The 17,477-nt window shown below is 38.8% G+C and overlaps 1 protein-coding gene across 1 annotated transcript; it reads left to right on the forward strand.

The window, feature by feature from the left end:
- The first annotated feature begins 2,543 nt into the window (after positions 1-2,543).
- On the forward strand, positions 2,544-16,571 carry tmc2b (transmembrane channel-like 2b). Its single transcript, XM_084729176.1, has 20 exons — positions 2,544-2,589; positions 2,757-2,798; positions 4,186-4,582; positions 4,902-5,045; positions 7,444-7,534; positions 7,673-7,754; positions 7,862-7,968; positions 8,806-8,904; positions 9,108-9,250; positions 9,337-9,484; positions 9,760-9,954; positions 10,095-10,274; positions 11,491-11,649; positions 12,631-12,759; positions 13,221-13,288; positions 14,041-14,280; positions 15,148-15,273; positions 15,879-15,957; positions 16,087-16,216; positions 16,339-16,571. Exons 1-20 carry the CDS (start codon positions 2,544-2,546, stop codon positions 16,569-16,571), a joined length of 2,838 nt encoding a protein of 945 aa, XP_084585302.1.
- The last annotated feature ends 906 nt before the right edge of the window (positions 16,572-17,477 follow it).

A 17,477-nucleotide genomic window follows, 5' to 3' on the forward strand; every position in this document is an offset into this window, starting at 1 on the left:
TTTTATCTTACAATAATCATATTTACTCTGTTCTGGATTACAAGATGGAGGATTAGAGCTGCTCCAGGACTTCAAAGAGGCAGGTTTAACTTGTGCTCGCTGCTGTTTGTGAGGTAACATGGACTGTTTGAAATATCTAAATCAGGAGTTAAAAAAAAAAACTTTTCTCTTTAAGATCCAAAACTGAAACTTACTGTTGGGTCATGAGCCAAAAGCACACACCTAATGTATTGTATAGTTAAGATGCAAAATGATACTGAGATCCCAAGACAAACAAAAATAAAACAGCATGAATGGCATATTGTTTTATTTAAATTAAAGCTGGAAACATCTGGTGGGACAAATCAAATATTATGGTGAGACAACTTTTGTCCAAGCCACTTTTTTCCCCACTTTGGGCAGCCCTGATCTTAATAAAGACCAACAGGCACTACAGAGGCGAGATCAGTCTGTTTTTACTTTCAGTGACTGGATGGTTTTAGACAATGTGTTTTAGAAGCTTTTTTCATTTTCACTAAAGTTTTCTGAACAATTTTTTTCTGCCTAAGCTGAATTTTCAGTTCAGCAGATAAATAATATCAGGGATGGACAATATGGATTTTTTCCAAGCCAATACCGATAACTGACAATTACCTGCTTCTTATGGATGATATTGATAAGATAACCAATAATTTCACATTTTTGTATTTAAAAAAGAAATTCATATAACTAAGGATGCACAATAAATATCGGTACTGATAAATTATTGATTGATATCGGCCTATCACAGCATATCAGTCTATATTGGTATTCGCAAATATTAGCTGATAAATATTGGCTCTAATAATGTCTGATCTGACAGATGATGTCAAAGTTTTTCATTTTTTTCATTTCTCATGGAGAGTAGGACTGAATGGCTGCAGGAAATGGATGGGATATCAGGAGTAGGATGTGGATGATAAGATCATGAAAAGCTCCAACCCTGAGGATTTAGCTTGCCTTTTAGGAACAAGCATTCATATAACCCCAGAAGTGTGTTGCTCTGTGTGTGTTGGCAGCCCGGTGTCTCCTGTTTCCTCCTGTATTATTCAAAAGGTCAGATCTGACATTTGACCATAACCACACAGGTACTAGTAGCTGCATCTTAACACATGATGTGGATAGGAACATTAGGCAACATTGTGCATCCCTCAGTCCTCACTTTCACTTCTGTTCTGTTCACAAACTCTTAGTGAAAACACAGGTTTGCATTTTATTCAAGCTGTCATAAAATGACTGACTTCAGCAGCCTGAGTTACAGTCAGATCAAGTGTGTGTTTTCCAAAGTCACAGTCTTTTTGTACAAAACTCCTTCTATTCGTTTCCTTGCTGAACATTGTCGAGAGAACACAAAGATAGAACTTCATACAACAAAGACTGGAACTTATGAAAATACCCAGTTAATTTGATAAAATCCCTCATTAAATTCACCTGAACTTTTTTTCACTGTGAATTTTGTTACACATCACTTATACTGGCTTCAGAAAGTGGGGACAGGGCACATTGAACTGCCAACAAAGGGGACACTACTGCGCATAACCCGCAAGCTAGAAACCAGAAAATGCTGTGCAATAGCAAAGTAAAGAGGTGAAAATATTTTAAATATAGCATACACTTTAAGTGATTTTTTTAGGTGAACCTTTTTTAAGTGGCTAAAACACATTTTGTTGCTGATGCTGTCTACGGCAGTACATTGCTCAGCTTCTGTGCAGGTACTCCTCTCTGCTTCTTTTAACTGGGGGTGTGCCGATTACCACTGAGCACCACTGAACTACCTAGCACAGTCGAGACGGACAAACAGAACTATAACTAGGCGGAAAAGTATGTGTACTGTATTGTGGAGAAAACCTACCTAACCTTTAATAAACAGCTTGTAAATTTGACTGACTACAGAACACTGTGCATAGTATTTAAATACAATGACTTTGTTTCATGTTTAACTCAGGATTACTTTATCTTTCATCTAACTTTAATGGGATCTGACCTTTATGTCTACATTTACTCTGGTGTCTCCTTACGGCGCCACAGCTGCATGCTGAAGAATAGCCAACCATCAGTTGTATAATGAAATACATTATATGATGATGACTCAAGTTTGTAGCCATTATGCAGTTTGAATAAACTTCTTCTGGACTGTATATGAGCTTGTTTTGCTACAGTCAAATACAGTATAATTAGCATTTTGACTGACAGGTCCATTGTCTGAATGATCCTGGGCTCCTGATTATCATCTAATGGACTGAGTGTCTTTGGCGGTCGTCAAGGAGCCCGGTCTTTGAACAGTCCAAACAGAGGCGCACCTGTTCCTGTGTGTGTGTGTGTGTGTGTGTGTGTGTGTGTGATAGAGAGAGAGAGAGAGAGAGAGAGAGAGAGTGTGTGTGTGTGTGTATCCCAGCTTTTTGACACAGGACCTTCACAAGTGTATCAGCTCTGAGTGACTCATGGATGGAGAGGAGACAGGAGTGAGAAGAGGAGGACTAACTGGAGAAAAAGAGGACAGAAAGAACTAAAAGAGACGCAGCAAAATGCCTCCAAAGAGGAAAAACGACACTGTAATTAAAGTTGAAGATGGTAAGAAGACTTTTTAAAATTCTATTATGCTAAAAAGACCTGTCTTTATTTGTTTATTTACAATAAATTAAACACTGACATTTTTGTTTATATTGAGTAAAAGTCATTGTGAAATACAGAATTATCCCCTCAATTTGTGCGGGTGTTTTTCTTTCACATGTTCACAGTTGGGATGGAGGTTGATGCTGTGTTAGACAGTGGAAGTGAAGGTAAGTCACTTTTTTGTTTGCTTTTTATTAAAAGTATGAACACTAGTCACACGACTTGAGTTTGACTTGAGTCACAAATTCAATGATTTTAGACTGAAATCAACAAAATCTAAAAAAAAAGACTTAACTCAGCTTGGACTTCAACACCAATAACTCGTGACTTCACTTGGACTTTTGACATGAAAATATTTGATACCTTCCCCTAGTCCAAAGACGAAAAAGTTATGTTTTACTAAGTGTGAATCCACAAATCTATTAATTTCCCTTAATTTCCTGAATCAACTGACCTTTACGTTATTCATTCCCAGCAAGTCAACACTTAATTCCCCAGATCCACTTTGTTTTAACCAGTTTGACCGCAGAAATTAATCAAGAACTAATGTTACATTATCGAGCTCTAATTATCAAAGATAATTTTGTTAGCATACAAAAAGAGGTTGTCAACAAAAAACTGCACCATGCAAAACATGCAAGTTGTAAATTACAGACAGAGATGCAGAGAACTTCCAACTTCATTCAACATTTGAAGTTGCATAAAGAACAGTAAATTAAGGGTTGTTAGGCTAAAAGACTTGTTTAGGACAAAAAACCTCAAAGTTTATGACTTAATTTAGGACTGGAGTTAAAGACTTGACACTTATTTGTGACTAGCAAAACAATGACTTGGTCCAACCACTGCTTTTCAACAGAGAAACAGTTAAATTGAGCAGGGTAAGGTTTGAAGATTTGCCACAATGTGATGGTGTGATGGACAAATTTGTAAAAGTTACATATTTTTCCTGCCTTCTGTTACTTTTCTTCAAGATCATTTACAACTTTTCACCAAATTTCCTCTTTCATAGAGGCTGACTGGAATAATTTCAGAGGATTCTTGTATACTTCATTATTATTCTGTCTTCTTCTTTGTTTAAGATGAGGTAGAATGTTTAACGAGATTAATATCACTGTAGCACTTAACTTAAAGGTTAACTTTGGTATTTTTAACCTGGACTGTACTTTTCCATGTTTTTTGTCTAAGTGACACATAGGGACAACAGTCTTTGAAATTGGTCCAGTATTTAGTGAGATCTGAATGTGAAACGGGCTGCAATGAAACCCTTATGTTCAACTGCGCCTGTCAAAGGATGATCGTCCACTAAAAGTGCTTGTTTTTGCCACTGACAGGCTAAGATTGTTATTCGCGGTCATTATTTACAATTTGTTTATTTTTTTGACGATGAACACATTCAGATCTTGCTTAATACTGGACCACTTTCAAAGATTGACATCTGCATTAGTCACTGTGACACACTGTGTTGAGTCCAGGTTGAAAAACAGCAAAGTTTCTCTTAAATGGATGAATGTTTCAGCTTATTATCTAATATATGTATGTATATGTTTGGCTCAGATGAGGCCAGGAGGAGAAGTAAAAACAGAAGAGCCAAACCACAACGCAAAGCCAAACGGGTCAGTGATGATGAAGAGGAAGAAGAGGGTGAGGATGAGGCACCAAGGAAAAGAGGACGAAAGAAGAAGGCCAAGTCCAGGGACAGTGATGAAGACGACGAGGAAGACAACCGCAGTGTGAAGAGCAGAGGCTCAAAAGCCTCCAGGAGGAAAGCTGCTAAGGACGACAGCGATGAAGACAGCGAGGAAGACGGACAGAGGAAGAAAAAACGAGGGAAAGCTGTGTCCAAACAGGAGAAAGAGGAACAGAATAAGGAGAAGAAGGGAAATGCTAAAGGGAAAGAAGGGACAAAGGACAAAGACAAGGACAAGAAAAAGAAGAATGGGAAGTTCAGCAGGTGCAGTATTCTCTGAGAGCTGTCTCTCACCTACCTGCATGCTCCACACACCTGTATGGGCTCTCACCTGACAGACTGTGATCATATGAAGCTATGTGGCTTATATTCAGGGAGATGAAACATTTACAGTGTTTTTGTTACAACACAGAATACACACTTATTTCCCTGAATAGATGGTGTTACATATAGCATATCAATGAATTTCCTGATGCCTTCCTGATCCGATTTCCTTGTTGTTGCTGTGGTGTCTGAGGTTTAGATTTTCCTCCTAGGGGCTTATCAGAGCCATGGCACGTTGACACATCTTTCCCTTTATCAGCTCGTCATCCTCCGAGTCTGATGAAGAATCACTGTCAGAGGGAGAGATCGAAGCCCTGAAGGAGCAGGTAGAGGAGAAGAAGAAAGTGATCGCTACATTAAGGAACCAACCCTGGCGCATGAAGAGGAGGCTCGTAGTGCTCAAGTAAAAACAAAAACTCAAACAGTGGCCAATTTTACCTCATATGCTCTGCCTGCTTGTGATTTCTGTAATTTCTGGTTGTTGGTGCTGCATTTTGCTTTGTTTTATTTTGGTATTTTTCTTGTTATTCATTTGGGTGTTTTTGTTTATTGACTATTTCTTATGAGCTCTTTCCTTAATGCCTACCATCACTCATGTCATGTACATGTGATGCCGATCATGCATTATTAAAACGTGTTCATCGCTGCTTTAGCTGCTTGGTACTTCTCTTTATCGCTGCTCTGATCTATAGAATGTCATAATTACTTTGGAAAAACACAAAGTAGGAATGCACGATATTGGATTCTTGCAATATCCGATATGTCAATATTTTTCAACTCATTTTGGCTGATCGCAGATGATGATATATGCATATATTTTTTGCACCTAATTGCAGAGAAAGTCAAGTGTCTGCAGACTTTGACTTTGACTTTGTTCTTTACAGATTAGTCTTAATGATAGGATGGCGTCTCTTAAGATGGACAGTTATATTTGTTGTGTTGTCAGCATGTGATTTGGCTTGTCCTTCTGTGACCGAAACTCAGTGATCATTGCGAATAGCAACTTTGCTATTGGACATAAAAAAAAAGACCTCCATACCACAGACATACTCATGTTGCATGCACATAATTAAAGCATCATCCATCGGCCTATCATATCGACACATAATGTTCATTTCGACACAGATTTCATTTTGAAGCATTTGTCAGCCAGTACAGATGATATGACAGTTTTAGCGTGCATTGCTGACACAAAGCAGATGTTTCTAGATGAGATGATTAGATGAGATGAGAGATGTTTTACAGTGAGGTCAGAGAAGATTTCTGATAGTTTTGTTTTGTCATATTGTAAATCAAAGCTTTCATACTTTCAAGTAGCTAGACACTGGCAGAACTGAGCTCTAATATATTGCTCACAAAATAAGATTTTAGAGCATGACAGCGGCTGCCCAATAAACTGATGGCCGAAGATATGCCTGCTTTTACTTACACATTTGCATGCGCATCATGGCTGCCTTACGCATCCTGCACCTGTTTGGAGCCTTGGTTGTGTCCTCAGACGTTAAAGGAGAAATTTATAATATATTTACTGCAATAAATCATAAAATGGCCATATGTCATCAGAGATCAAGGAAATCAACACTTGAAATTTTTGCCTGTTTCATGTTCGTTACAGTTGAAATTAATGCAGAATGTTCACTGAATAAGTAAGTGTTTCTGAGTTGTAAGAAATCATTAATAATCTTGTAGAAGGAGTAGATATTTGTAACAGTTAAAATGAGCAACATGGTCTGTCTCACTACCTGAGTCTTGCAGGTAGTGAGACAGGTTGTCACTAAACTCAAAGTCCAGAGTGTGTATTTTAGGAGCAGTGGACTTTTGTTTTTAGGACAACAGGCTTAGGTTTACATGGACAGACAACTGACAGATATAAAGAGCTGATCAACTTAGAGTGGAGGACTCATCTTCACTTGTCAAATTATGATGTTGTACACATCCTCCACTCCTGCAGAGCTCCTGCAATCAGCCTGAGCTTCCCTGAGTCTGTGGAGGAGGTGGTGGGGGAAAACAACTTGCTTCACCCATAAATCATATACTTAATAGGATTTTAACTTATGTAATATACAGTACATGGCTCCAACTCACTATTTGGCCTGCTGTACTCATTTTTGCAAGGACAATTGCTACATATTGCTCCTTTAATGCTACGCATGTGTGGCTGTGTGGTTAAAAAGTACATCTCTGACCTAATCCTACAAAGCGGTAAAAGTACCCAACATGAAATCCTAGCCCTTGGAAACTTTTGAAAATGATGAGATCCAGATCATCCAGATCATCTGTGAGATGCACAGTAAACACGTGAAGACAACTGTCTATAAATCTCAGGAAAGCATACAACGGCAGCAACAAGGCTGGCTGCAGATCAGACTGTTAAACATCTTCCTCTCTGTGAGATAAGACTGTAAACAGTGCTGGATGCCTTGCCAGGGGCTGGGAGTTGTGTAGGTTAGTGTGTGTGTGTGTGTGTGTGTGTGTGTGTACTCTCTTGGTGTGTATGTTTCTCTACGTACAGATTAGTGTAAGCAAGCGAACCTGATAGGTGAGCTGCCATGACTCTTTTATGAGCTTGACACTGTTTAATGCATGCTGTTGTGGCTGACTGACCTGCTTCTTCCTGATGTTCTTAACATATGTTCCAATGCACCATCAATCACTGAGTCACCCCAAACCCACCGTTTCTACATCCTGTCTCCTCTAACTAATTCATTCTTGGTTAGATACAGTAGATCATTGTTTTCAGTTGTTTGTCACTCATTTGATTTCACTGGTGGATGTTTTATGTGTTTTCTCTGGCCGAACAGGGAGGCCCAGGAGTTTGTGGAAAAATTTGAAGGAGCTCTAGGAAAAGGAAAAGGTCGGAAGCTGTATGCATTCAAAGTCATGATGACCAAGGTAATCCACTCAAGTTTTATGTGACTTTTGTATATTCAAACTAGCCCATCAAAACACAGAAGTCACACAACAATGCAGACTTCAAAATGGACATGATATTGCTGAAATAACCACTTTAAACCTTTCCTTAAATTTCAGAAACTAATCAAGTTTAATCGTGACTTTGAAAACTTCAAAACAGCCTGTATCCCCTGGGAGAGGAAGATAAAAGACGTAGAAAGTAGGTACCACTATGACATTATCTGAAATATAATCACAGAGCCATTAGTGTTTTTAATAAAATATCAATGTATTTCTAAGTCACTGTCTCTGTTTTCCCAATCATAGGTCACTTTGGATCATCTGTGGCATCCTACTTCATTTTTCTGAGGTGGATGTACGGTCTGAATCTGGTTCTGTTTGGGCTCATGTTCGGCCTGGTGATGCTGCCTGAGGTACAGTCTCACAATACAGTACATGTTAGCAGGCAGGGTTGGGAGGATTGCTAAAATTGTGCTCCTATACAATTACTAATTGTTTAAAAAATGTCAGTAGCCTAATCTAAGTATCACAATATTTAAGTAATGTAAAAGGATTACTTTGTGGTGAAATTGTTGAGCCTAACAGAATGTTTCATGTTTGGGTGTTTCTCCAGCTGTAGCAGTAACTATGCATTTAAATGTAATTTGAAAAGTATGCTATTCATGCTTATCATTCAAATTTCAACTAGACTGACATAAACTTATTCCCATACACCATCCTGGTCACCTGCATCACCACGTACAGTTGCAAAATATTTTTTCATTTGCAGTAGCCGTAGTATTGACGGTTTAGCTAGTTACTAGCTTTCTAACGTTGGCAGTTGGTCTTTCCTGTAAATGTTTCTTAATATTAGATATTGAGTTAATGGATGATGACAGTATTTTCACAACTGACAGCAGATCTGTCACTGTACTGTGATGCTGCTCCTCTTTTCTGATTTAAAGATAAAATAATGGCAAAAAAGTTTTTCTCTGAAATGTTGTAATGTGTACACACTGGACATGCTCGTGATTGTTCTTTATTTTGAAAATAATTTGTAAATTGTAATCTTGCAAATAATCCACATTTTTCCTAATATATCTGTAATATGATTGCATCTTCTTTTTGTTAATTGAATTGGATTACAGTTGTATTAATTGTTGTCTATAATCCCATTACCATTACTCTCCGTGCCTGTTAGCAGTTGATACCTGGTGTAATATTACATGGTACATGTTTTCAGCCTCACCATCACTTTTCTCTGTGTTTAGATTCTTATGGGTCTTCCCTACGGCTCCATTCCCAGGAAAACTGTGCCTCGAGAGGAGCAGCCCACAGCCATGGACTACTCTGTGCTCTTCGACTTTGGGGTGAGGATTTTAGCTGTATTTATCTGTTTATGAATTATAACTGACTAAACCTATGTGAAAAAATAGGTATGATATTTACAGTTTGTGGCCAAAACAAACCAAAATATCTTTGTTCCAGACAAAGCACAGCTGTCCTGTTAAAAAGTGTAATTTGTTATAATGTATGTGTAAATTTGAATATATCTTTGTATACCTGATCACAGGGATACTGCAAGTACTCATTTTTGTTCTATGGGTACTACAACAATGAACGAAGAGTCGGCGTGCTGCAGTTCAGGCTCCCTCTGGCATACCTGCTGGTGGGGGTTGGCATCTTTGGATACAGCCTGATGGTCGTGATAAGAACGTAAGGCAAGACACATAAACAGATATGTGCAGTCAGAAATGTTTGGCTTTTATAAAAAAAAAATTCTCTGCTTCTTCTCATCTCAGGATGGCTCGTAACTCAAATGAAGGCGGCGATGGGGCAGAGGAGGGGGAGTTCACCTTTAGCTGGAAGATGTTCACCAGCTGGGACTACCTGATAGGAAACCCTGAGACTGCAGACAACAAGTACGCCTCCATCACCACCAGCTTCAAGGTTAGCAGGTGTGTGTGTTGATCTGTGTTGAGGGATGAGCATGGCAGTATTAGTTCTAGATAACACCTTTGGAATTTTAAAGAGTGTGGTAGAACCTCCTTGGAGGGTTCTAGGTAAAACCTAGTGAATGAATGATTTCTAAATAAGACATTTGGAATTAAATACCTGTGTTGTAAAATAAACAATAAATTAACTTTACATCTTGTACATTGTCAAAAAAAGTTGAAATAATTGCAACTTTCTTCTATCAGCCAACTAATTATTCTCTACTGCAGGAATCCATTGTGGATGAACAAGAGAACCAGAAAGATGAGAACATCCATCTACGACGGTTCCTCAGGGTTCTGGCAAACTTTCTGATCATATCGTGCCTCGGAGGCAGTGGATACCTCATCTACTTTGTGGTGAAACGTTCTCAGGAGTTCGCTGCGATGAACAAAGAAAATCTCTCATGGTTTGAAAAGAATGAGGCAGGTTGAAATTAAACATTTCTGCAATTATTCTTCAAATTATCATTTTATAGGAAACATAAGGAGCTGTGGAAATCGAGGCTTGAAAATGAGAATGGAAAATGGGATTAGTAACCCTCCTCTCTTGTCCAATGTCTCAGGTGGAGTTTGTGATGTCTCTGCTGGGGCTGGTGTGTCCTCCACTGTTTGAAACCATTGCAGAACTGGAAGATTATCACCCTCGAATCGCCCTCAAGTGGCAGCTGGGACGAATCTTTGCTCTTTTCTTAGGAAACCTTTACACCTTTCTCTTCGCCCTGTTTGATGAGGTTACTGCTAAGGTACAACATATATACCTGTATGTGTTTGTTCCTGTCGCTGGGAAGGTGTGGTACAGTCGTGTTTATATTATCTCCTGTATTTCCACAGTGAGAACCTCCATTAAGACCTTTGCTGTCTTTACTTTCTCTTCTTATATGTTCTAGAAATAATTCTTACTTAGGTGCAAAATGTAAGAATTTTAGTTTAAAATATTCTTAAAAATTTAAGGACCAGTGTGTAGGGTTTAGTGGCATCTAGATGTCAGCTTGCAGATTGCAAACACCTCATCTCACCCTCCTCTTCCAAGTATATAGGAGCAACTATGGTGGCCACTAACTCACAAAAAACACAAAAGGCCTTATGTAGAGGCAATGTTTGGTTTGTCCATTTGGGGCTACAGTAGTTTTGGGTAACAAATACTATGATTCTTATTTTAGGTGATTATACAATAATAAAAACATACTTAGGAATATTATTCTTCTATTTTTTACATATTCTGTCAATAAATAAATAAAATAAGCCTTACATAATGGACTTTTAACTAAAATTATCAACAGAATGTGAAGAAAAAAACAGTCTTAACATTACGTCAAAGATGTCTGAGTATTTTGGTGCAGAAATATCTACTGAATTAAGCATCCTAACTAACTAGCTTCAGCCCTTCCTGTCTCATAATACCACTCTGTGCCAAAACCATCTTCATTTGTTTTTTAATGGTTCCAACAATCACCAACTCTAGTTTGATCAAACTGAATTCACAGTATTTGATGTGAGCTGGAGAAAAATTGCCTTCATCAGTCTTGGTCCAGCTGTGTTCACTGGAAAGCTGCTGAGCCTGGTTCTGTTGCCTGCCTTCTTGCTTGGCTCCGGTTCCCGGTTGATACATATTGCACTTTCAATGATGTAAGACCAACGTAACTACATCTCTGGCTTGTTTTTAAAATATTGTATTAATCCTCAGTTAAACTAAATACGTTGAGGCAAAACAAGCTGTAAAGCAGCAGTTTGACATATTCTGCCCATTTGCTTGGTGGCAGAAAGATTAGATGAGAAGATCTGAGAGTGGTATTAATCGTTTCTTCCAAATCTCAACCAGGGAGTAAATAGCATTTTCCAAAATGTAGAACTATTGCTTTAAATCAAGGCTACAAACTGTATATTTCACTCTATGTAAAATGTGCTACATAAAAATTTTACTTGCCTTGAACATACGTCGATGTGTTTTCTGTTCTTCAGTTGGAGAGCGAGAAGTCCATCAAGAACACCACTGAATGGATTTTGAATCAGTACTACACCAACTACAGCTCTTTCTACAACACGACAGACATTCCTCCTCCTAATGTGCACCCGGCTGACGTCATCAGAGGACCCTGCTGGGAGACGGCAGTGGGAATAGTCAGTATTACTCTGTATACTGTGGTCCAACACTGTGGATGCACATACAGCTGCACACTGTACACTAGTAAAGACAAGGGTTCCAAAAAGGTTCTTCCTGAAGGACTGAGGTTCTACCCAGAACCATTTGCTCTTGAAGAAATCTTTTTTTGAAGAAAGGGTTCATGAAGTGTTCTTTGTAAGACTGAAGGTTCATCAACTGTCCTTTTCATCCAAAGAACCCTTTTTAAAAGAAAGAGCTCCAAAAAGGGTTCTAGATAAAACCTTTAGAATATAAAAGGGTTCTCGGTATAACCTCCAAGGTGGGTTCTGGATAAAACCTTTGTAATATGTGAGGGCTCTCAGCAGAGCCCCCTGGATGGGTTCTATATAAAACCTTTGGAATAAAAAAGGTTCTCTGTAGAATCCCTGGATGGATTCTAGAAAAAATGTTTGCAATCCCTAGGTTGGTTCTAGATAAAACCTTTGGAACATAAAAAGGTTCTCAGCAGGACTCCCTGGGTAGACTTTAGATAAAACCTTTGGAATACAAAAGGGTTCTCAGTGGTGGTTTCTTGTTGGCACCCAGAAGGTGAAAAGGTTCTTGATAGAACCCCCAGAAGGGTTTCCATCTGGGGATTTGTGGGAAACTTCTCACAAATGGTTCCATGTATAACCCTGTATGTTGGGTTCCAGGTAGAACTCTCTGAAAGGGTTCCAAGAGGAACTTTTATAAAGGCTTCTTCCAGGAACCAGAAAGGGTCCCCCCTTGGACACAAGCCAAAGAACCCTTTATGGTTCTAGTTAGTTTCTTCATTTCTGACGGTGTAGAGCTGCAGTTGTCACAGAATATTTTTACTCTGTTTTTGTAGCATCATTCTCTTTCTCCACCCTCCTGACTCCGCCCCGTCAAACAAAAGAAAGTTAAATGTCTGATTTCACAGGTCAGGTTAGTTTGTAATATATTTCCTTCTTGTTTTGTTGGCCTCTTCTGCTGTGCAGGAATTTGTGAAGCTGATTGTGTCAGACATTCAGGTGACCTATCTGACCATCCTGATTGGTGACTTTGCGCGAGCTGTCATCGTCCGCTTCCTGAACTACTGCTGGTGCTGGGACCTGGAGGCTGGATTTGTATGTACTCACAGTGTGTGTCAGTGGGTCAACGGTGTCTCTATACGTTACATCAGTTTGTTTTGTTCGCTAAATCAAGTAGAAAATGAATTAATTATATTTTCTTTTTACCTATACAACAAAACATTACACATTTTTTTGTCCTGTCCTGTATCTGCAGTCTTGCGGCTGCATGTGAATTGATTATGTCATCCTTGTATGTTGTACAGCTACCATGTCATTCAGCCATTATTGAACACTGTGTGTGTACAGCACAGTTCGTACTGGATGCAGGTCAACCTGATACCATACAATGACATCTGGCAAGACAGCTGATCCCTAACATGCACTGAAACGAGACACTGCACTGAGAACTTAATTACAGGGAGAGAGAGAGGAGAAAATGCAAAGTGTATCAGCCTGGTTTTTATTAATTCAGGTGAGCATGATAAATGCTAATCATGTTGTTGTGTTGATTCCAGCCTTCATATGGAGAGTTTGACATCAGTGGAAATGTGCTGGGGCTCGTCTTCAATCAAGGAATGATATGGTGAATTAATCCACATCTGTGTTTTATTGTCTGTCTCATTCTGTGTTTCTCTAATGCCCTGGTTGTCAACCAATGTTTTTTTTTATGTTGTTTTGTTTTTTCAATTTCAAATTATTATTTAAGATATAAACTCTAAAAAAAAAAAGAGGGCATGGTCAGTACCTGAAGATAAGCTATATTCACAGAGCCATCGCTCCCCACCCCCCCCCCTGCATTTTAAAAAAAGTAAACAAAAACCAAAAAGCTGATAGAACAATGGCCAAGTGACAGGCCTGCGAAAACACTAAATTTGAAGCCTATTAAGTATAGTTGTAAAAAAAAAAAGAATGATTGCTGCATGGATCATAAATGAAAGATGCTAAATATTTAATTCAAAAGTAACATTGGCCACTACAGTATGTAACAACTTAAGGCACAATTTTACCCAAAAATCCAACATAACTGATACAAAATGTCGCCCATGAATCTACTTTTCAGTGCCTAAATTCCAGTTGTCTCTGTGAATTGCAATGGATCCATTTGCTTCTGTTTTCTTTAGTTTTCAGTAGTTTATAAATATAAATAAATATTTAGGTCTCTCCAATTTCTTGTTGAATCTTTTTATTCAGTCAATCAAACAACATTTTAAATGTGTTTTTGTGGCATTCAAGGTGAAAGCTGCCACTGCCACTCAGTTGTCTTTTTGCCACTCAGTGGGTGTGACTGCAGTGAAAAAGTATTTTTGATGTTGCTAACCTTGCTGTCTCCCTCAGGATGGGAGCATTTTATGCTCCAGGTCTGGTGGGTCTGAACGTTTTGCGTCTCCTGATCTCGATGTACTACCAGTGCTGGGCTGTGATGTGCTGTAATGTTCCTCATGAGCGAGTTTTTAAGGCCTCGCGGTCCAACAACTTCTACATGGGCCTGTTGCTGCTGGTGCTGTTCCTTAGCCTGCTGCCTGTCGTCTACACCATCATGACTCTGTCACCATCCTTTGACTGCGGGCCGTTCAGGTCAGGACTGAAATGGTTTATTATGACATAATGATGAAAAATTATTAGTTCTTCAACAGGTTAAAAATAAATGTGATATCTGCTACACAATATGCATACAATAGAGATCTTAAGCTGGTATTATGCTCTCCACATCCCCAAGTGTGCAAGGGTCCACTGGGGACATACATTTTGTCATCAGAGGGTACATGTGTAGGCTCCACCAAATCTATTTTTGACAGATAGTCTGTCAATCTGCACAGAACAGATCAAGCTGGCAGGAAGAAAATACAAAAAGAATCTGGTTAATTTTCAAAATAAAAGAGAGAAATATGATCATAAATATATATTTTACTATGTAGCCTGCTTATCCATGGTAGAAGCACAGAAAGCCAATAACGCTCATTGCTCTGAAAATACGTTCTCCCTGCAGCTGCTAACTTGAACCCACCAACCCACTTACTGAGGCAAAATACTAATAAATAAAATGACACTTGAAAAGTTGTTTGGTGCAAGGCCAGAAAGATCACCTATTAATGATAGAACTTCCACTGATTCAGCACTTAACCGAACAGCTGCAGGGAGAGTGTGTATGGGCATTTATTTAACAGATGGCTGGACAAATGGTGTTTTGGTCCAATGGGACATTTATTGGTGTTATTTGCACAGTCACACTACAGCAAAACAAAGATTGTTTAATTTTATTTGCTTTACTTGTAAAGGACCTTTTTACAACATTGAAGATAAATTTATTTTGCCAGTTAGTGAAAAAGATTATTTTCATCTGCAGTCCCTTTGGAGGTCACTCAAGCGCATTCATGCCTAAATATACTAAAACTTTTTGCCTTTAACCCGGAGTACTGTATTTGACCCATGTTTTTCACTCAGCGGCCAGGAGAAGATGTATGATGTGATCATGGAGACTATAGAACAGGATCTGCCGTCCTTCATCGGGAACATTTTTACATATGCCACCAATCCTGGACTCATCCTACCTGCTGTCCTCCTCATGGTGTAAGTATCATTCAAAAATATATAACATAAATATAACATATAGAATTATAGTCTGTTCTGAATTTCAGCTTTCAAAATGTCCCTTACTAAAATATGCAGTTTCCTGGTTACTTAGATTTTTTAACTGTGTATTTACGATTCTGTAAAGTGACTGAAGACTTCTGCACACTATCATATGGCCTATTAGCAGTTTATGTGTAGATATTTTATGAAATTATAGCATCTTTCAAATTATTCTGATTTTTTATCTGTAGGGAAAATAGCCTATCTAAGTGGTAGTGGTGCATATTATTGTCTTTTTTGATGCTACCACAGGGGGGCACTAAAGTTAGACATTTTAAAATCCCACACTTAATCTTATCATTATTATTATTTTGTTGTTGTTGTTGTTGTTGTTTTGCCTAAAATAGCTAAATTTATACATATTGAGTCTGAAACAACCAGAAGATGTGTGTGTAATTGTTGATTTAATTATTGAGCCTCATAAAACTTGGATGGCATGACCTTAGTGTTTACTGCCTTGTGTCCAAGGCCTGACTCTGGTCTAAACTGCTGTACTTTTTACAATAGCTTTCACTTAAAAGACCTATAATCATGTCTAACAGATTGGCCATCTACTACCTGAATGCAGTGTCAAAGGGATACCAACAGGCCAACATGGACCTTAAACGGAAGATGCAAATGGTCAGTATGAGCATTCTCTTTCTGTTCTCTTCCTCTTGTTTCTGTCTTTTTTCAAAATTTCCCTTGTCTAAGATTCAATCAAAAAAAAAAAAAATAAATGAGCATCTGGTTTCTTTGTGGACCCTTAAGGCTCGAGATGAAGAGAAGAACCGCAGGAACAACAAGGACAGCACTAATCAAGTGATGAAAGACTTGGAGGACCTGCTGCCAAACAAGTCTCTAATACCACCTCCTATCGAGGAAGAGCCACCCCCTCCTGGTACACACACACACACACACACACACACACACACAGAGCATAATCCTTTATTGTACATACTGTCAATCAGTTTGCACCCAACTGTTCTCACTGGTCTTTTTGCTCTCCGTCTGTCCTCTCAGATGTTGTAATAGAGAAGGGTAGCAAGTCTCCCAAAACAAAGCCAGGTTCAGCAGCAAAAGGGGTTAATCTGCAGAAGGACGTATCCCTTGCTACCCCGAACCCCAGAGCTCCAGTGACACAGGCCCCAGGGCCAAGAAGAGGGCCTCCTGGAAATGCGAGGGGACCTCAACCTGGGCCTGGGAGAGGAAGAGGAAGAGGTCGGGGTGGGGCTCCGAGGCAAAGAGAGTCATGATTCATGGACTAAAATCCAGACGATACCTTCAGTTCACCAGAAACAATAACCAGCATGACTGCTGCAGTCAGAGTCATACAGTATATGCAGGGTGCCACTAGAGTAACCATATTTTTTAATTCTTTAAGTATCTGTGACTCATAAAAACTTATTAATTTACATCAAATTATGAACCTTTTTTTGCCTCAATGAAAAAAATCTTAACTAGTATTTTAAACATGCCAATTACTTAACGGGTAACTTTTTTTTACACCAGGAACCTATTTTCTCATGTTTTTGTGTCAACAGTTTTTTTTAAATTGGTGCATTATTGAGTGCAATCGCTGCAGCCATCAGCTGCGAAACAGGCTGCAATCCTTATGGGCAACTTTGCTTGCATCACCAGACTCCATTTGCAGAAACAGTAATTTTATCATTGTAAGACACACTTTGTTCAGACTCGACAAAACAAAGTAAAACTCGCCAAAATTCATCTTGGCTCACCTTTTAACTGCTCCAGCAATCACCAACAGTGGTTTGGTCAAAATAAATCCTTAATTCACAGAATTAGATGTGAAACTATTGAGACAGGAGCACGAGGGAGGTCGGACATCAGAGAAGTAGAGTGCAGAGCTCGGTTTTGGGTTTTTGTCTACTTATTTCCTGTTTTTTATTAGAGAGCTTTTCTTGTGTATCTTTGTTCACTCGACTTCCTGTATCTAGTGAGTGGATGTTGCCTTTTTCTGTTCTCAGGTCTTCTGTATTTCCTGCAGCGGTCAGCCTCAATACTGGACCAATATCAAAAACTGTCCCTATTAGTCACATAGACACAAAAACAAGGAGAAACAGTTGAGAAATACTTCAGTTACCCTTTAACCATGTGTAATCAACCACAGAAAAAGTCACAATACAGCCTCTGCAGTCAAA

Source organism: Lutjanus erythropterus, chromosome 10 (genome assembly GCF_056507025.1).
Source record: "Lutjanus erythropterus isolate fLutEry1 chromosome 10, fLutEry1.hap2, whole genome shotgun sequence".
Lineage (NCBI taxonomy): Eukaryota > Metazoa > Chordata > Actinopteri > Lutjaniformes > Lutjanidae > Lutjanus > Lutjanus erythropterus.

Excerpts from the sequence above, each read along its gene's own strand:
- tmc2b (XM_084729176.1), top strand. The coding sequence starts at position 2,544 with ATGCCTCCAAAGAGGAAAAACGACACTGTAATTAAAGTTGAAGATG. Across the intron at positions 8,905-9,107 it reads CTGTGCTCTTCGACTTTGGG|GGATACTGCAAGTACTCATT; the intron begins GTGAGGATTTTA and ends ACCTGATCACAG. Across the intron at positions 10,275-11,490 it reads TTGATGAGGTTACTGCTAAG|TTGGAGAGCGAGAAGTCCAT; the intron begins GTACAACATATA and ends TCTGTTCTTCAG.